Raw genomic sequence first — 21,869 nt, forward strand, 5'->3', positions numbered from 1 at the left:
GAGAACAACACTGAATGAAATCACTACTGGACTGAAAACAAAGAACTTTACATAAACATACGTCTTATTCATCTTATCTTCTTTAATAGAATGTGTGGCTTTGTAAAAGTCACCCACTTCTATTTTAAACACAGTGCAATGACCCAAAACGATAGAGCAGTTACCTTAAGATGTGACTAATAGAAGTATTGTTCTTTTTAAAAATTTTTTGTTTTATTGAAGTATAGTTGATTTACAATGTTGTGTTAGTTTCTGGTGTATGTCAAAGTGATTTTATATATATATATACATAATTCTTTTTCATATTCTTTTCAGTTTGGTTTATCACAGGATATTGAATATAGTTCCCTGTGCTATTCAGTAGGACCTTGTTGTTTATCCATCCTATATGTAATAGTTTGCATCTGCTAATCCCAAACTCCCCATCCATCCCTCTCTCCCTTGGCAACCACAAGTCTGTTCTCTATGTCTATGAGTCTGCTTCTATTTCATAGATTATTGTTCTTTACTTTTAAATAAGGTATTTTACTCCAATTCTTTTAAGATAAATGGATAAAAAGCCTCCTTTTTATTTTGGGTCTCTAAAACCCAAGTCAACACAAAAACAAATAAATGTATTCATCCATCCATTCCTAAATACACTTATTCATACATGCATACTTTTATATATTCCCCACATCCCCAAATCAGGCTACTTGTGAGAATGTTAAAGCAACAGCAACAATCTTGTAGACTAGAATGTGGGTGAGGTGCCTGACATGTGGTCTCCTAGGAACAGGTATCCACACCTTCCTAGTGGAATCCCCCATTCTCCTAGAGGAGGTCAGAGGTCTCTCATGATACCCCCAGAGCATAAAAATATAAGACTTCTCCATTCCTGTGGGCCTGGCCTGCTCTCCAGCACCTCTTAAGATGCACCTCCATCATTTTAAATAGGCAGAGATTGCCAGTGGCTAAAAAGATTCATAGAGGCCCAGGGCCACTGAGGAGACAAGAGGATTTTGTACCACTTCTTCCAGAGTTCTATCAATTATTGCTGTTGTTCTGCCTTCCCTGGCTCTCCCCACATTACAGAGCTGCCCTGACCTATTCCATCTTCTCTGTTTCTTTTCTAGACACTAACCCTTCTGTTTGCTCTAACATTTCTTGCCCATGACACATGCCAGCCCACCCCATGTGACATACCAACCACAACCTCGCTCCTTGATAAGCAAAACAGAACAAAACAACAGGCATTTATTTAAGGAAAACCCTGTGCCAGGGACCACACTAAGTATTTTTCATATATTATCACATTTAATCCTTACAACAAAGCTATAAAGAAATCCCCACTGAGTCAATGTAGAAAATAAGATTCAAAGACATCAAGTCACATGCCAAAATCAAACAGTTTGAAAGCAGCAGACCCATCATGAGATCTGCCAGGGGTCCATCCAGAGATGGTACTTGAGCAGCTACAATTTTCTATAACCAGCATAAGCAACCATAAAAACATAAAATAGACGGAGTCAAGATCAGTGTTTCTCAGGTGTGAATGCTGTGCACACTATTTTTAAAAGGCAATCATTTTGCAAGGATTGGAGCTAGAAAATTAGTACAGGTTTTTATCAAGAGCAAACAGAAGGTCTTCAAAGAACGTAGAAATAAGACTGTGCTTTAGGAATTAAGCTAACAAATCATCATGGGGATTCGAGCAAATTCCAATGGGCATCTTGGACGTGGACCAGCTACCTGGATGCAGGACTAGATCCCTGGGGAGGTACTAAAATATTGAACATATTTAAAGAATATGGCAAATCTCAGAGCTGTAAAAAAGGAAATCAGACAAATGTTGTCTGTACCCACTGAATCCCTACAAGAGAAAGAAGTCCATTAAGGCTAAGATAGATTTCTGCTGTGGAGATGGACACATGGCTGTCTGCGGCTAACGCGGGAACACACTCCATTCACATAATGTTCTTCCCTCTATGAAGGTAGCTCCCTACAGAGCTTAATCACAGAGAAAGAGCATGGTACCAGGGCAATGCCAATACCTGTACCATCTGACAGTGGTCATCTAGTGATAACCACTTTGATCTAGTGATAAAAGCCTCCTGTGAGCTTGATCAGCCAATGGCCACTGACACATTTCTGAGCTGACATCTTGGAATTCACCAAGATGAACACTATTGAATGGAAGTCATCACAGATTGCATCCTTTGTCTTTGAGTGACTAAAACAACTGAACACACCTTTGCTTGTATGTATTTACCTTTTCTCCATCTCTCCCCAATTCTCCTTTATAACCTGGCAGTCCTCGTGCTCCCTAAATTAACCACAAAATAAAATTCTGTTAGTTAGGTGTTTTGGTTCACTAGACATGGTATGTCTAAAATATGTATATACAGATCACATACTTGTACTCCTGGGGATCCTGGAACACCTGGTGATCCTGCCATTCCCTGATATCCCTGAAGAAGAGGAAACAAGAAGTAATTAATATTTCATCATATTTACACAGAGCAGCCCTCCATTTCAGAATTCATTCCTTCTCACATTTCTCACACCTTACGACTTCACTTCATGACTGTTTAAGAAACCAAAATAACAAAGTGGTAAAATGCTTAATAAGGAATTCACATCCTTCAGTCTTTAGGGAAAAAGGTCTGAAATATCTCTAGCTCAATAAAATTATCCAGAAATGCTTTGATTAAAAGGAAGGCTCTGGGAGGGAAATAGAGAGCCAATGTTCACAGTTCCTGGAGAAATGTTCTGCACATTAGAAACATATTCAATGTATTCAAAAGAAGAACATCTAGGATTAGAGGATTAAACAAATGTAATACATTTTTAAACTACCTTATGGCCATCCGAGTTAACCTCTGGAATAAACTACACCTGGATGAATATTATTCTTCAAGGTAAGTCTATAACAGCCTTTGGTTTGCCCATTTTAGAAAGTTTACCCCCCGAACATGGCTGTGACATGTCCCCACACCTTCCAAGGCTGAACCATCTGCTGAGGTCACTTTCATCTCCACTTCTTCCTACACATCCCTCCAGAATCTGGAGCTTTGGTAAAACAGCACAACTTTTTCAGACAGAGGCAAAGTATTCAATCTTCACTCAGCACATGGCAACTAAACTCCAAAACAAACTTGCAGTCCCTCAACATTTATCTAGGTTTACCAGGGTCAGTGTCGGGTTGACTTGGACCACTTGGCACCAGCAAACATTTACCTCTCTTATTCACATCCCATCTTCCTCGGATCTTACTGTTTGGGTACAGTATTCTGTTGTCAAGAGTTATTTACACAAATTTCATTAATGTTTCCAATAACATCTTCATTCTTGAATCTAAAACCTTCATTTCCATGTGGCTATTCATGGGTGTCTGCATGGATCTTTGTATTCACCCACTCACTTGTCAGTACATTTTTAGCTGTAATTTCAGAAACATCAGAATTCCCTGCTTTTCCAGTCCCATTTTCAAATATTCCTCTTACTATTCTTTGCTAGCTGTACTAACAATAATAGCAATACTAATGGTTGTCCCAGAAAGATCAGTCTTAGATTATTGTTTTTCTCCTTTTATATGCACTTGCATTTCTCATTTTGTAAAATGCTCTCAGCTACTCCCAGAATGAGGATGACTATATAATTTCCATAACCAACAATCAGCCTTTCTCCATTCAGTTGTTCACAGAATTATGTTTTCTCCTGTTTTCCTCAAACTCAAATATTTCTTGAGTCCATTGGTCCCATCCTTAAACATTTTACTTCACTGTGAACGAGTCTCATAACCAACCTCTTCACACTCCATACAAAACAACCTGCAATTTTCAAACTCATCATCTGCTCTCTGGGCTGGCACTGTCTCTGTGTCACTGGATTATGTTCCCTTGAGATTAGGGACCAGGTATCATTTATTTCTATATCTCTATAGAGATATAGAGAGCATTGAACAGAGCATCTGCTACATATTTTGTTAATCAAACGTTGGAAGAATTCACTTCCAAGTCATCCATGCTGCACGCAAGTGTGAAAAAACTCTCCCCAAGGAACCACGTTTGCTTGAGCTGCTTCCGGTGGCCAATTGAAACTGTTAGTAATACCGCGTGGCTCACGTTCTCAAGATCAGTGAGGAGAAAGAAGAAAGTCAAGCTACACAGTTTGTTCAGCCTGGTATCTCTGCCAGTCTAGTTATCATTGAATCTCCTTCACTCTGGAATCAGATGGGCCTAGAATTGTATTTCAGCTGTCACTGCTAGCAGATGCCTACATAGAACCAGGTTACTTATAAATGCCACCTCCTAGGATGTTCTTTAGATCCTTCAAAACCCATGTGCACTCTCTGGATAGTCTGACATGACTTGCAACATGCTATTGTAACTGGAATAAATAATAGTAACAATGATTTATATAGTATTTATCATGTTCCAGACTACATATTTCATATATGTTAATTCACTTAATCCTCATAGCCACCCTTTAATGTAGGTTCTACATTATCCCAATTTTCAGATGAGGAAACTGAGAACTTGCCAAAAGTTGCATAACAAGTAAGTTGACAGAGCAGGTGGAAATACCCTCTTATCAGAAAATGCATCGTGGCACATCCAATCTTAGGATTCTAGAACAATTCATTGGATTCAAGGAAGTCCATTTGCCAGACTAGTTTTAAATTGGTTAGAATTCTGAAGACCCAGAGGAAAGGAATGTTCATAAAATTACTCAAAAGAAAGTTACTATGTATCAAAATGGTTGGTCATCAGAAAAGTTCACATTTAATGAATTATTTGCTTTCACATTTTTTTTCAAAAGTTAAGCCAAATGTCATATCTGCTTTATTACTTTTTTTTCAGAAAGTTAATCTTTTGTAGAAGATCAAAAGCTGCCATGCCATCTCTCCCCTTCGAAGAAGAAATAAGTGAACGTGTTGCATTTGTTAGAGAGGACACATCATATTTTAATGGATTAAAGCAATGTGGAGATGCCCCAAACAATGTTCCCAGCTCACCTCTGACTTATAATGTGACCTCAGGCAGACTCATCACATCCCCAAATCCTGGGAGGCAATACAGTGAAGTGGAAAGGCAATGAATTTTGAAATTGGAAAAGACCTGGGGCTGAATTTTTCCTCCTCCCTTGACTTTCTGTGGGACTTGGGCTAAGTCATTTTGCCTAGCTAAGCCTCAGTTTCTCACCATAAACTAGGATAATAATACCCACTTTGCTTCTGAAAAGAAACAAATGGACTCACAGGTGAAAAAGTCTGGCAGGCGTAAGGAACTCAGTAAAGGTGAGCTTCTTTCTTGTCTTCAGACTCAGTGACTATTGTGCAAAGCCATGAGAACACTTCTGCAGAATGTTATTTTGTAGTCTTAATGGCCACCGTTAGAGCATGAAGAATGTCATGGCTGGGCATCACATCATAACAACCTTTCTTCAGCATGCATACAGATCTAATGCTGAATGTGTGAACAAGGTCTCTGTGTATTTTTTAATGGCCCTGTTTACTTTGTCTTTAGAAGAACTGCAATACAGGAATAATCAATGCTTCCCACACTATAAGAACCAGCTTGTTGTTGTTTTCTTAACATACAATGAGATGCATTCTTGAAAACTTAGTTGTATCAAGATATTCAATGATTATTTTAGAAGCTAGAGGAAGCGTGATTAGCAACAAAATAAAGAAAAACCAAAACCACATTCAAGCTGGAGATCCCAGGGCAAATCACCAGAAGAAATTGGATGAAATTCAGAACAACAAATTTTGGACTAAAAATCAGGAAAATAAAGGTTAACGGGGAGGAATATTACAGCACAGAACACTTTCCGTGAGGAGCAAAAAATAAAACATTGGTTGACTCATAGCAGGGTACATTAAAACAAGAAAAATCCCCTGAAACAGGAAAAATGATAAGCTTTTTATATAGCTTACTGAGTTTTTCTTTTTCTGAATATACAAGTGTCTGTCTTTTCTTGTAGAACTGTAACTTTCACATGATCATTGACCAACTAATACTGTTCAACATTAATTTTGCCATTTAGCAATTATTAGCAGGCCCAAATACCCACCCTACCCCCAACTGCAAGATTTCTGAGAGTATGTAAGTCTTTTCCATGTTCACACAAAGTCTCTTTGTAAATGAGTCATTTTTAGGAAAAAAATATTCTCACTGCCAAATTGTAGGGTTGAAGAATACAGAATCAATTTACTTTCTTCCATGATTCAGAGTTCCGATGCTCCAGGAAAGATGTATAGCTTTGAAAAGGAAATTAAGAAAATAAAATCATCAAATGTGCAAGGGTCACAATCTCTTCTGAGCCCAGTTCTAACCATACCATAAAATATTCTGCCAATCTAAATGTACAGATTTGTTTCAGTAGTGAGGATAGAGTCGTTGGTTTCCTTTAAATATTCTAAACTTAAAAACGAGAATGAAATCTAGAGAAATCTCTTTGGATGTCACTCTCCTTTTTAAAATATAAGAAGGTGATTTAAATTTTATACTATTACATAATTTTCTTCAATGTTTCCCAGAGTTCCAACAGAGGCTCTTATGTACCCAGCCAGGGTAATTAGGTAACCAAAATTAAGTGTATACTTTTAATGTGCACTGTGGATTCCTCTAGGCATTGGCAGAGTTTATAACTCTACACAACTAAATTCTAAGAATATTCATAAATCTGTCTTTCCAGGTATATCTACTATAGAAACTAGTTTGTTTGTCACCTAACCCAACTATGAGTCAAGGAGTTTATAGGCTTTAACTGATTGCTCAAATTACTTGAGTAATAGATCACATGAATATCTGTAAAATTTCACCTGCGCTGAGATCTAAGAAAGAACTGTGATGTCATAAGGGTCAAAGGGTAGCAGTCAGGGGAAGCTTCCAGAAGACACAGGCTCAAAGGAACAGTCAAGGAAGCACAGTGCAGCAGAGGGAGCCCTTCAACGTGTCCTGCGGTGTGACGGGATGAGACACATCCATGGAGAAGAAAGAAGAGAGAGAGCATGAGGAAGCAGCCTGCAAAACAGGACCAAAATGGGAGGATGGAGGCTATGCACACAGCATTGTGGGTCTGATGAAGGACTTTGATCTCTATCCAAGCCACTCAACCAGGGGGTCACACAATCAGACTTGAGCTTTGCACATGAAAGGAAAACACTGCCTGCCTTTGACAAATAATCTCTGCAGATACCGTTCTGTTCTCACATTCACAGATGCAATTAAACTTAGCTAAACTGCCTCATTCCCTGAGTGAGGTTACACTTAAAGTTATACTAAGCTTATTTCAAAAGGAGAATGTACAGCTTTTTAAGGTAACTGATACCTTCTTAGTAATTCTTATTTCCCACCCTAAATCTCTATAGTTATGCTTTATGTTCAAAGGACGATGACCAATAGCTAAACCTCATTCCCTCTCTTGTTGTCCTATCTTTTTCATAGTACTTCCCACCATCTGATATTATTTATGTATTTATTATTTTATAATTATGAATTTATTACCTGTCTCTCCCCAGTGGAATGTGATATTCAAAACAGCAGGATATTTTTTCTGTTTTCTTCACTGCTATATTCCCTTAGCCTAGAAGAACACCCAACAAATATCTAGTATGTGAGTGCATGAATGAAATAATAAATAAATAAGCAAATATATAAATATTGAGTCCAACCAGTCACCAGTACCTAGGGCTCTAAAAATAATAGTAGAAACAGCCCTGCATTCATATAGATTACAATCAAAAGAAGACACAATGTCGGCATGAATTGACCTTTAAAATCACAAGTGCTAGATGTGCCACCAAACAATTCCTTGAATAATTTAATTAAATATACAGTTAGCATTCATATACATGTAATGATTATGCACATATTATTATTATTGTATATACTACCTATATAAAATATAATGTAATCTATTTAAGAGACGCATGACATAAACATGGAAAGATCCATATATGAGATTTACATAAGGGGTGTGTTGAAGGAAAATGAAGTAGCTAATCCACTAAGCTTTGTCTAGGAAAAATTTATAGAAGAGATGAGTTTTAAATAACGTTTTATTAGAAAAAAGGAAGATAAACTGCCCAAGCAGTGGATACTTCATTTGACGCAAATGGTCCACATTTTAATCGATCAGTGAGACGTTCAGAAGGTGTGTGTGTGGGGGGGGGGGGGTTGTTTAATGGCAGCGGGAGACAGTTTTGGTAAGGAACCAAGACTGAAGGGAAGTGAGTTCAGGTGGAAACTGTTCTCTCTACAAGGATGTTTCATATACTTCATAAGGAGGCCACTTCCTGTTATTCTTTTTTCCAAGCTACATCATAGCCATTTCTTTGGCCTGTATCCTAATGTATCCCATTTTCCAGGTCCTTCATCTTCGTGGCACTTGGCCCCCAAACCCCACGGCTCTTAAAAGATTGAGTCCACAGTTGCTACCATATTCAGTTCAGAGTCTGAAAAGAGGAAAGCATAAAAAGCTTGTCTGCTGGGCCCTATTCTATTACTAATTATCCACCCCCTGTCAAACTTACTCTGCAAGCCTAGTTCTCCTCCCTTTCCTCCTTCTCTCTACCACCATTCTGGAGGATTTTAGAATTTGAGAAGAGCATCTTTGCTGGGATAACACCTGAAGCTCAGTAACTGCACCCCCCCTCCCCACCTGGCTGTCTTCTGAGTTTACTCTCTTCTTCTGAATGAGTTCCAGATCCTATGTACTCCTAAAGTGTAGTATCCCAAACCAAATCCAACACTGCAAAAGCAGGACTGTAGTCTTCCATAATACATACATCACATATTACTAACAAGACCAAAAATTGCATTAGCCTTTGAGGCCACACATTACATATGTTAATTCCTCTTTCGACAAGGTTAAATTTAAATACCGTCTCACAGGCAAATATTCTGGTTGAATTTCAGTTTGTTAGAATGGCCATTCTCCAAGTTGACCAGAGCTTTTTGGATCGTCATGTCACCCCAAATGCCAAAATGAATTCCCAAAATGAAATCAAGAATCAAAAATTCTTGAAAATCATATTAAATCAATGAACATAGAGTATCGAATGCTCAAAAAAAGGACACTGGAAGAAACAGCAAGAGAAAATATTTAATTGTGGGGAAATTTTACTTTTCTAAAAATTAAAACCAAATTTGTAAACCAAATAAAGAGAAGAACTATTGACAACATCTATAGCAAAGGATTCATTATCTTAATGTATAAGAAGTGCATTAATTGAGATGCAAAATACAAGAAAGGACAGTTCACAAAGAGAACTCCCTCTGAGTGCCAGACTTCTATCCTCAATCACCCACTTACAATTTCTACTTGAACATCTAACATAAAATTCTGATCTATCCAAAGGCAAACTCCTGACTCCCCTTCCCCGATTTTCTCTACCACATCTCATTGGAGTCACCCTTGACTACTCTCTTGCAAACTCACATCTGATACATCAGTAAATCCTGGGGGCTCTAACTTCAAAATATCCCCAGAGTGTAGGCAATTCCCTTCCCCTCGCTCCTACCATCCTGACGCCAGTCACCCTCATCTCATTCCTGGATTATTTGAAGAGCCTCCTGTCCTCATCTCCCTGTTTTTGCCCTCATCGCCCTAACATCTATTTTCAACTCAGAAGTCAGAGTCATTTCTTTTACAAATAAGTTATGTCACATCACAGCTTTATTCAAGACCCTCCCATGGCTCCTGAGTTCACTCCAATTGAAACCAAAGTCAAGTGGTCACAAGGGCCTGAAGGCTCTAGGAGGCCCCTCCTTCCTCCCACCTACCTTACACCTTCATCTCGAGTACCTGCCCCACCCCTCTATGTGTGGTTTGAGAAGGCCCTGTAACTTTGAAATTCCCCACCTGTGCTGACTACCACTTCTACAAGGTTTAATCCCCCAGAGAAAGCGGGCCCCTTCTGGCATCTCTGGACCATCCAGGGGCACGCTGATGGGTGTGGGGATGGAGGGGGGCACTGCATCACTGAGGTTGACCTGTTGACCAGTGCACTCTTGTCTATTGGAAGTAGACATGAGTCAGTCTTCGGTCTTCAGCATGGTCAGTCTTCCTGAGTCAGTTCTTAAGGACAATAAGGAAAATCATCTCCAAAATTCTGAAGCTTGGTCTAGCCCACCTTTCTCTCTTAGCAAATATGACTTTAATGAAATCTTAGAAAATCAGCATTGGAGAGAACCTTCTTATTTTCCAGATGAAAAAACTGAGGCCCATAGAAGCAAACCAACTTTCAAAAGCAAAGAAGAGGGCAAAACAGCCCCAGATCTCTCCAACAACTAGCTGGGGCTTTGGGTTCAGGGAAGTACTTTCCTTCATGAAGAGTAATTAATGACGACAGAAAACAGATGGAAATGAGCACCATAAAAATACAAACTTCTACAAAATCATAAAATAGTCCTATTATGTTTCCATAAATGGCCTTCTTTTAAAAAAAAATCAATGTCATAGCAGTGCAGTGCCTTTAATAGCTGTACTACTCTGAAGTACCTAACAGGATATATAAATATTTCCTCTGCCTCTTTTTTGATAATGATAAAATAGTAAAATAGTAATATGCTCAGACACTGTGCTGAGAGAAGTTATTTAACTGACAGAGAAATTAGAAAGCAGTGGAAGGATTTGAAAATAGTTCTTTAATTTTGGTTGAAGCCATTTTCCTTATGAAAATTAGTATTTCTCCAGAGTGGAATAATTTCCTATTTAAAGCTTCAGTTGACTTGGCCTGGTTATGTGAAAAAGATTCAAATTACTGATTGAGGGGGGTTGCACAGAGCCAAATCCAAACAAAGCAGAATTCCCTTAGAATTGTTCCATCCAAGTTTCCTTGGCCAGATGGCTTCAATCACCAGCCAGAGGCCCCACCCACACTGCCCCACTCCCGCTGTGCTGGCCCTGGACAGACACTAATGACCCTCAGCTGTTCTGGCTCCCAGGCTCACTTTCTCTTCCTGCCTGGTCACCTAACCTCTTATCTCCTGCAGAGGGAAAAAGACAGGGGAAAAGGGAGATATTTAAGAAAAAAGTCATCCCTTTAGGTAAACAGGATTGGGGTAGTGTATCAGTTGCCTACTGCTGATGTAACAAATTACCCCAAACAGAATGGCTTAACACAGCACATACTTATGTTTCCGGAGGTCAGAAGTTCATAATGGGTCTTAGGGAGCTAAATTCTTGGTGTCACTGGGAGGTTGAATTCCTTCCAGAGGCTCCAGGGGAGAATCTGTCCCTTCCCTTTCCCAGCTTCTAGAAGCTGCCTGCATTCCTTGGCTCACAGCTGCTTCCCTCTGATCTCTGCTTCCATCACCCGCCACATCTCTTTCTCTGACTGATACTCCTGCCTCCCTCTTATAAGAACCCTTGTGATGACACTGGGCCACTCAGATTAACCAAGAAAATGTCTTCATCTCAAAGTCCCTTTTGCCATGTAAGGTACCATACATATTCACAGGGCTTGGAGTTAGGATGTGGACACTATTCCGTCTACTACAGTAGGTTTCTTCTTTCTCTAACATCAGATATTACCTAATAGCATCTAATATCTAATGTCAGATACTACAGAACTATATCTATACATACACACACACAAAAACACAAATATACATGTACTGAATGAGATGAGACAATAAGCCTACTATAGCTTAAATGAGAGTCACAGAGTATAATATCCATGATAATTGTATCAAGCTAATTATAACTAATTTCCAGTACTTCATTCGTGGCAAAAAGGGCAAACTAGAGCTGACAGCCTGTGGAAGGCACTCACCTCTCAATATTGCCTAGGACTTTGCACCACTAGAAAGACAAAAGCCTAAATAATTTGGCAGTGCTGTCAGGGGAGCTCCATGTCATCACCAGAGGCCAGCAGGTGACAAGTCGAAATGTGAAGCGTCTCTGCTTTGGAGTTGAGACAGCACTGCAGCTGCCAGCAACAGAGAGAGCATGTCCCATGGAAGGGGTCTCCAGGCAGAGGGCTCATCTTCATAAAACCCATCCCCCTCAGTATGATCAGGGCAGAACTCCCCCAGGCCCTCGGGCAGTATCTTCAGCGGGATGAAGGGGTTGCAGTGAGGGAATTCACCAAGGTCATATGACACCTGCAGTTATCGCAAGAAAGGGATGGGTTATAAGAGAAACGACAAGGCAAGTGTTGGCACATAATGGGAGTTGAGGATAAAGGCAAAAGGGGGAGATGCTAGGTTTGGAATCTATTCATTTCATTCAACTCAAATAGAATCAGTCTGATGATAAACTTCTTATCCTTGCACCTAGCAATTTCTGTACTTTTTGGCTTGGCCCTCTAACCCCCATTTGAAGCTTTAACTGCCTAGACTCTTATCCAGGCCACAGTTTTCCTCTTGTGACTGGAACCAATGCCCTCTTGCTTACCCAAGGATTTTCTTCCTGTAAATATCCCTTATCTCCCAAATCACCGAATTTTCCCCTTCTGCCTCATTTTCATCATCATAAAAACATGTTCTAACATCTCCTATTGTTTCAAAAATCCCTTTATCCCACATCCTCCCCATGTTACTGCTCCAGTTCTCTGTTCCCCATTACACCCCTCAGAAGTATCTATGTTCACTGTTACCATTTTATCTCCCACTGTCTCTCTTGAACCCATTGTTTAATCCTGCTTTTCCCTGAAACCCCATTTATCAAGGTCCCTAATGACCTCTATCAAGCAAATCCAATGGTCTAGGCACAGAGCTCATTTTTATCAACCTCATGGCAGCAGTGACACAATGAATGGCTCCCTTCTTCAAATGCGTCTGCACTTGGCTTCTGGGATTCCACACCCTCCCTGTGGTCCTCCTACTTCACTGACTATTCTTTCCCAAATTCCTCAGCTGGATCCTCCTCCTATTTTTCTCTGTAACAGAGCTCTAAGCTCAACTCCCTGCCCCCTTCTCTTCTCCTGTTATCTGCACTTACTCCCTGAATGATCTCATCGGCTCTAGCAGGCTTAGATACATCCACACGCTACAGAGTCCTAACTGTGTGTTTTCATTCTCCAGCACATTCCTGACTCAAGATTCCTGTTTCTAATATCCTAGGAGACACCTTCAGCAGGTCCACAAATGCATTCTCGATGTCTCCCCCAAAAACTTACATCTATGCCAGTGTCGCCCAGCTCAGGAACTGGCATCACAATTCACCCGGCTGCCCAAGCTAAGATCCTCTGAGGCTTCCTTGGCACTTTCTCTCATGCCTCACATCTAACTTGACAGTGATTCTTCTCAGCTTCACATTAAAAAATACTCCAGACTCTGACCACTTCTCCCCTCTTCCAGCACATCGCCCTAATCCAGGCCACCCTTACTTCTCACTCAGAATGTTGAAATAACCTCCTCCATGGTCTCCTGCTCCCACTCTTGCCCCATGTGAATGAAAAATGCCACCTGCCATATCAGTAAACAAAGGATGTTGCAGCCATCAAGCCGTCACATTACAGCCACCCAGACTGTAATCCCTGAAGGAACTCAGGATAGAAACAGGATGCCCACCATCAAGCCCTCAGCCACTGCAGCCACCCCCAATGATGTACCCTGAGGAGACTCAGGGTGGGAAAACACAGAACACTGACCCCAGATAGCTGAGGTGCATATCAAAGGAATGATTTCAATGAGCCTGGACTCTTGCATTTTCCCATACATAGAAAAGCACTAAATCCCTTAACTTGAGATGTCTGGTTTTCTTTAATGAATGGTAATCTTTTGATGTTTGGACTCCCTGATCTTTGTTGCAAAAACCCCTATATATCCTGGCCCCTCCCTCACCTCTTCAGAGCAGTCCCTTAGAGCTCTCTTAGAGGCTGCCTTCCAGGCTTGAAGTCCTCAGAAAGTCCGCCAAATAAAACATAATTCTCAACTTTTAGGTTGTGCATTTTTTCAGTTGACACATATAATCTGCTGTCCACAGAATATTCATATTTATCTTTCTAAATAGTAAGTCAGACCACGTCACTTCCTTTCTGCAGGCCCCCTCATGGATCCATCACGCTTGGAGTGAATCCCACTGAGTCGGCTCAACAGCACCATCCCCATCTCCTGGCAGCTCCTCAGCTCCAAGCTGGCCACCACTTTGTCACCTCTTCAGACTCCTTTCTTTGACATCTCTTTCAGAGAGGCTCACCTGTATATTTAACCCCTTTCCCATGCAACACGGGTGTGAAAGGCACCAGCACACTGCCACTTCGAAAGTTGGCTGTATTTTTTTGTATTAAATTTGTCAGCAAACCTCTCTCAGGGACTGAATAAGCTCCCTTCTATCCTGATGGTTGGGGTGTTGGTGGTTTAACATGAGGCCTGTGGTTCTTTCGTGCCTTGAAAATTATTGACACACAGTATTAACCTTCCCGTGCTTCATGGAAAGAGTTAACATGTTGTGATAAAGTCTCCCAGGAGATACCTTTTTTTGGCGACAATTATTTAACATTCAAAAGCTATTACCTCATGTTTATTTACTGTGATAAACAAGCTGACTTACCTGTAAAAATTTGCCTAATTTGCTCTAAAGTAGTTTTGCTTTATGTTTCCTTAATTCATAAATATCCCTAAAATTCTCTTGAACCTTAGAGGATATTTGTTTAAGTCAGATTATAAGTATACTCCAGTGCATATATTCTTAGGAAAATAACATCACCTTTGGAAAGATTTTTAACTTGAAAACTTTAAGACACGAAGGGAAAAAAATAAAAGGATTTCTGAGCCCGTATATCCATTGATATTGAGAACTCACTGGGCAATTTTTTAATGTAGCAAAGATGTATGCAGCTGTGAAGATACCTAAAAGGAGACTAGAACACTACTTCCATTGACCAAGCTAGCCTTAACGTGGCCCTCAGCTTGACTAAACTTTAGCGGCCTTCCTCCCAAGTCTACAGCGCTGATCTCCCTTTTCCTACAGCATTTACTTTAGAAAACTGAAAATCAATTGTAAATTCTTTATCTGCCCCTTTGAGATGTAAATCTTTCAAAAAGCTTCTTGCCAGTTTTACAACCCAGGTCTTTCTCCAGGACCTGAGAGCCATCCCGTTGAAATGGAACCATTAAGGAAACAGCACCCCAACACCCATTAAGGAAACAGAGGAGATGACCCTAACTTGGACAGGTGCCAAGTAGCAAACACAGATGGCCTAACCTTGAGGAAGACATTTGCCATGCTCAGGAATAACTCCATTTGCTCATCCCATTGATCAATCTCCCCTCAAAGCCCTCCAGTACTTTTCTGCCAGCTCACCCAGCCCTCAGGAGCCCTCCTTCCCCCTGTTTCAGCTGCGTGGAGTTAAGCCTCTCTCCCCTATTACAATAGTCTTGAGTAAAGTCTTCCCTGCCTGTTGAATTTCGCCCAGTGCAATGTTACATTGACCCTATAATCCCAGTACTGGAGATGACTAAGCTTTCAGTACTCACAGGCTTACCATCTTGACCAGGTTGTCCAGGGTATCCAGGGTTCCCAGGCTGTCCAGGGTCACCCTAGAGAGGAAAAAAAGTTCTCAGTCCAAAACAACCAACCACACTGATTCAGCCAGAGCCCATCAAGGTTCAAAGCCAATTCCATTATTTGCAGCTTTTTGTATATTGAAAAACAAACAAACAAAAAATAAACAAACAAAGATGGAAATCCCAAAATAGGGTTAGAAAAATGATATCATATCTACCTTAAAAATTAAAGGCTTTTTATTATGTAAAACTTTCAGTGATTTAATTCTGTGAGCACAACAGGTATAACAAGGGAAGTACTTTTCACTGATGTAAAACATCAGTATTTATAGCAAGAGACATTTTTAGAATTCTGAACAAACTGTGCAATGTCAGAACAACTATGGTTTCAACGACAGTAGTATTTCACTCAGAAATCTATAGATTTAATTCTATTCTAGATGTTACACTACAGATATCCATGACCTATGATATAATAATTCAATTGATAATTATTTTTTAATATGATATCGCTTATAGGTGGAATCTAAAATATGACACCAATGAACTTATCTATGAAACAGAAACAGACTCACAGATATAGATAGAGGACAGACTTGTGGTTGCCAAGGGGAAGGGGGGTGGGGGAGGGATGGATTGGGAGTTTGGAATTAGCAGATGCAAACTATTAGATATAGAATGGATAAACAACAAGGTCCTACTGTATAGCACAGGGAACTATATTCAATATCCTGTAATAAACCATAATGGAAAAGAATATGAGTAAGAATGTGTATATATATGTGTGTATGTGTGTGTGTGTATATATATATGTTTAATTGAATCAGTTTGCTGTACAGCAGTAATTAACACAAAATTATAAATCAGCTATACTTCAATAAAAAACAAGAAATTCTACCTTAAAAAAAAGTATTTTTTAAAAAAACAGCCCATAGGCTATGTGATCTTCCATGTGGGACTCAAGTTTACAGCTGCACAACAGTTATTTCTTTCAGTCCAGTCAGTGTGTCTCTGCCTATGTTTATAATCTCATTTTAACATAATGATAAACTTCTAGATTTGAATATTTTCATGAAAGCGAGGCCCAAGCCAAAGAACTCTGCACAACCCCCAGAGTCCCTGAGTACATTTCACACCTAAAAAAGGACCTTTGTCCTCACAAACCAGAGACCTTCAAGGAACATTATTCCATACAGCCTGGCAACGAGCCCAGGCCCAACAGTCAGTACTGACCAGTCAGATGGTCACCACCCATGAAAAAAGGCAATGAAAGCAACATTTTTTGTGAAGTGAGGGTGTTTTATAATTTAATTCTAAGAAATACTTCAAAAAATATTATGAGGGAATTCCCTGGTGGTCCAGTGGTTAGGATTCTGTGCTTTCACTGCCGAGGGTGCAGGTTCGATCCCTGGTCGGGGAACTAAGATCCCACAAGCTGCGGGGTGTAGCCAAAATAATAATAATAGTAGTAGTAATAATAAAAATAATAATAATATCATATCCATGTATTATGGAGTCCATGAGGTCCACATGGGGTATTTCCCCAAAAAACATCATGTCTCGGCCATCAGTATTGGTAAACTACTACAGACAGACAACTGATTTCAATTCAACAGTGCTTCATATCTACATCAAGAAATCATTCACACATACCACAGTGATTATACATTAACTAAACACCAGTGCTAAGGGTACTTGCACAGAGCCAAATATGCTGATCTGAAATTCTACCTCAGGCTACTGGCGAGGGAGGTTTGTTCCTGAAACATAACAGGAAAAATGGAAAGAACTGTGTGAACTCTATCAAGGAACCAATGAAGAAAGGATGGGTTTTTCACCTACGATTGCCCAAGAGGTTTAGCTTGTGGCAAGGCTGAGAAGAAGGGAAATGCCATTTTTAAAAGAGATAGAAAAAGAATAGCTGTAAATCCAGGGAGAAAAATAACGCAGGAACATGTAATTTCTTGCTGAAGAGGTACAATTTGTAATTCTAATCCAAAGACACCCAGTGTCAGCCAGACATTAAGGGAGCAGCATTCTTATTCTCTAGGGTGTTAGATTTTTTTCTTCTTATTTTGAGAGGTTCCACACTAATTTCTGGCCTCCCTGCCATCTTTCTTTAAACATGTTCAGATTGGCCTCACTGCCTTTCAACAGATTCGATCTTTTTTTTTTCTCCTGGGAAGACTCTTCCTTTTCCATTTGAGTTAATATAACAAAATTTCCAATCACTGCACCTTCCTTGTTACTGCATTTTCTCCTGATGTCTTTTTCTACTGAAATGCTACAGCAGCTCCCATATCACTGATCATTTATTCATAACAAGAGTTTTCTCAAAATTTTCCCTTGATGGGTCTTCATTTATCATTTGGATTGAGACTCCTTGAAAACATGGTCAATATTTTCTCCTTTTTTGGACAATGCTGGGTACCAAGTAGAAGTTCAATAACTATTTGCTGACTATTTCCAATCAGATCCAACCTCCTGTTAATGACCTCTTTACTTGCAGAATATTAATTATCAGCAAAATCTAGGACATCAAAAGGATCTGAGAGGCTTTAACTTCTACAATGATGAGGCTGAAATAAAGTTTTGGCATGAGAAGAAACGGGATTTGTGTTTTTATGCTGCATAAAAGTACAAAATATACTTAACAATAATATTTTAAATGAATCAAAACTAAGTTTCCAAGAGAAAAAAATCACCCACAAGATAAATCCAATGTGACTTCTTAAGGCACAGGTCAACAGCCCCAAGAGGGAAAATAATCTCTTTTGCAGGTTCTATTATTTCTGGTAGGTTTTACTGGTTATTTTGACTATTGTCCTACTGGTTTATTTGCAAGAACTCGGGTAGGTTTGCCGTTGTTTCCATAAAATTGGAAGAATAAAGTAAAACCCTAACTGATTTTTGAAGAGAAGCCCAATTAGAATAAAAATTCAATTTTATTACTGTAATAAAATCTGACACCCAACCTTTACTGATTGTTTATTATATGCTAAGCACTGCTCTAAGAGATTTACATGTATGAAATTACTTAATCCTCATAATAACCCCACGAAGCAGGTAATTTTACTGTTCCCATTTTACGTATAAGAAAACTGAGACCCAGGAAGGTTAGGTAACTTGCCCAAGGTCACAAAGCAGCAGTAGAGATGGGAACTCAGCCAATTCAGCTCCAGACTCCATGCTCCTAAACACTGCTCTCTCTGCCCAAATCAAAATGCATACACTGATCAGAACCCAACCCAGGGAGAGCTAGCAAATTTAACATGGAAAAACTTTTCCAAATACATCAAATTAGACATATGACCTATAATTATATAACTGTGACTAAATTCTCAATCTGCTTTCTTCTAATTTAGTTGAAACATTTGCAATTTTAAAAAATAAGTATTCAGCTGAAAAGCAGTTCTTACTTATGATGAATTGATTTTGTGCCACAGGATTTCTGAGTTGCTGACAGGAATGGAAACATCATGGACTAAGTTAAAACATCCCTGCACATGGTCTTGCAAGTGTGCAAATATGAATAATTAAAGTAAGAAACAGTAATGCTTGCAAAAGTAAGCTAATATTTCAAGTTGCTCATCTAAAACAAATGTCTCTTAGGTCCAAATCCCATGTTTCCAAGCTCTCTTCTCAAAACCCTTGTGCCTTCAGACTAACTACTGGCCTCCACAAAAGTATCTGACCTAAGACCTATTCCTTTCTCCAAAACCAACCTCTTCCCTCCCTCAAAACTCAAACATTCTCTTCAGCTAGAAGGAATCCACTTAGTTTAGGAAAATTAACATAAAAATGTGAATGTCCAGTGGCTCCTGAAATTTTCCAAAGGCTTTTGTATTTTAGACAGAGGCTACTTTGATAAGCCAAAGGAGTCTCTAATCAGAAGAATTATCAGGGTGAAACAAAGGGCATCAATACAGTTGTAGAAAGAATGGTATTTCAGAGAAAATAAGTTATTAAGAAATTGCTCCTTCCTAAAAAAGGGGGGAAAAATGCTTTCTTTCCACTTCTGCACTCATAGATCTAACATTTAAGATTAGATCAAATGTGGGGAGTTTGTCCCCATAAATGTTCCTCCAGCTATGAAGTGGGAGAAGAAGCTGCCATTTGCATGGATAGGTCTTTTGGAAGGGAGCTGTTTGTAAATTGGGGATTGCCTGGATCTTTCACATAGAACAAAGGCATTCCACATAGGTTAATCAGGAGGAGGGGTGAATCTTATTTTTTCAATGATTTCATAATTTGTTAAATAAAAAATATATTATTATTAAGCACTGTGCTAGACAGTGGAATTCCAAAGGAGAATTTAGTTTGTATTAACCTTCATTGTGAAGTGTTTGCATATAAAAATCATTCCCAGAGAGTCATTAATTTAATCACTCCCTTTGACATTAAGGACACAGAATAAATAAGCCAGCCTCATACAGGGGCTCACAGCCCCGTGACAAATACATTTTTCTATGAATATTGAAGAGTTATAATGCCATGAAAAGTCCAAGTATGGGATACCATAGTTAATTTAACCTGGTTTTGCAATAGGCATGTCATATTTGTTGGAAATTGAGAGAACTTGAAGCAGATGACCGACTTTATCGTAGAATAAGCACTTACCCACCTATCCACACACAAATTTCTCCTCTGTTTCAGTTTTATAACCAAACTCTCAGCTCCAAGAACCCGATTTCTGGCTAATGGGAAGACTAGATTCTCCTGCACAGGTAAGTCTGCTTGATGGAAATCTGTAAAACTTTCCAGAGAGCATCTCACAAAAACAGCCAATACGTCTCAGTTGGATCTATAGTAAAATCAATTCATCTGTTTTAGTTCTGATTCCGTTGAACTAATTAAAACTCTATCAATTTCCCAGTCCAGAAATTCTCTAAAGGAAGAACAACTCAGGGTGTTGCTAGGGATTCTGTTTTTCACATGCAGGTCCCCGATGTGAGTAAGGAACCACCTCCAGGGGAAAGAGCCCTAAAAGGATGGAAGAGTGTGTGTGTGTCCTGTCCTCCTGCCAGATTTTCTGAAGAAAATGGAAAGCAGATTAAGAAGGCACGCCAACTTGAAGATCTGTGGAAAACTGCAATTTCACTTAAAGTAGTAGGTGGCAGTGGGGCTAGATGATGACTAAGAAAAGAGAATGAAAATGAGGAATACATGAAACTTGGAAATACTGAAAATCAGAGGCTTTCCTGGATAAGACAAAGGGTGTGCTAAAAATTTGCTATAGAAACATACAGGCATAAAAATTGGTGTCACTTCAAGATGCCTAATGGACCACTAATGATGAATCAGGAAACATGAAAGGCATCAGGTGCCCCCCACCGGAAGTGGACAGCCCCTTAGAGCCCCTGGGGGTGGCCTGCGGGGCTGGAAGGTCCTCTGGGCTTAGAGAAGTCAGATGTCATGGGACTCTGATCTCTTGCAGATCAAATCATTTCTATGTATAACAACCCAAGTTGAATAAGCTGTATAACTATGTTTCAAAAGATAGTCTGCTGGTAGGTCACACCATGCTGCCTTGCAAGGTAAATTCTCCCAGAAACATCTTATAGGTATTTTTCCTTTGTATCAGGCATCCTAAATAACACGGTTACTTTAACAGAAGAACACGTGGATTAACTTTCCTAAAGGCAATCTAAAAATTGTTCACAATAGTAAATTGATTATAATGGAATGAAGTCAAGTTCCAAGCCAAACAGATTTACTTTGAATGAAGTACTGAATGTATTCTTTTATTTCTTTTTTTTTTAAGATTTGTTTTTTGATGTGGACCATTCTTTTTTTGAAGTCTTTATTGAATTTGTTACAATATTGCTTCTGTTTTATGTTTTTGGTTTTTTGGCCCCAAGGCATGTGGGATCTTAGCTCCCCGACCAGGGATCAAACCTACACCCCCATATTGGAAGGCGAAGTCTCAACCACTGGACTGCCAGGGAAATCCCATTCTTTTATTTCTTAAATTGCATTTCTTCCTTGATTTTAACAGCTAGGTTTGAAGTAGGTCATGAACTATCACCTGAAAATAGATGCAGAAACATGCACAAAAGTCAGGAAGAATCCGACTCTCAGATTACCAGTCGAAAAACTATAAATTTTTAGTTGTGATGATTAAAACTCTCAGAAAATTCCATCTAAATGAACATTACAACTCATATTTAACAAAATTTATTATGGTCACTTCAAGTAATAGATGATCAATACACGAAACATTCTTTCTGGCTAGGAAGTCATACTTGCTTTCAAGTTAGACATTATTTTTATCTAGATGATATTTTTAAATAATATTAAATAAACAAGATTTATCTATAGTGGACAAACCACTTAACATCTCAGTATCTTAGGCTGTGTCTAAGTGATGCCACGATTAGTATCAACTTACTTTAAAAAATTTAGTCATTCATATTTAAT

The 21,869-nt window shown here is 39.2% G+C and overlaps 1 protein-coding gene across 2 annotated transcripts in view; it reads right to left on the reverse strand.

Annotated features, from left to right (window-relative positions):
- Positions 1-21,869, reverse strand: part of COL21A1 (collagen type XXI alpha 1 chain) — a 188,417-nt gene that overhangs the window by 76,871 nt on the left and 89,677 nt on the right. Inside the window, exons 10-12 of one of the 2 annotated variants that reach the window (XM_061195184.1) lie at positions 15,420-15,482; positions 2,397-2,450; positions 2,252-2,305 (exon numbers count right to left, since the gene is read on the reverse strand). In XM_061195184.1, the coding sequence (XP_061051167.1) occupies positions 2,252-2,305; positions 2,397-2,450; positions 15,420-15,482 (171 nt within the window). The remainder of the gene's footprint in view (positions 1-2,251; positions 2,306-2,396; positions 2,451-15,419; positions 15,483-21,869) is intronic. The other variant, XM_061195183.1, reaches the window with a different exon arrangement.

The sequence above is a fragment of the Eubalaena glacialis genome, chromosome 7 (assembly GCF_028564815.1).
Source record: "Eubalaena glacialis isolate mEubGla1 chromosome 7, mEubGla1.1.hap2.+ XY, whole genome shotgun sequence".
NCBI classification, from domain to species: Eukaryota; Metazoa; Chordata; class Mammalia; order Artiodactyla; family Balaenidae; genus Eubalaena; species Eubalaena glacialis.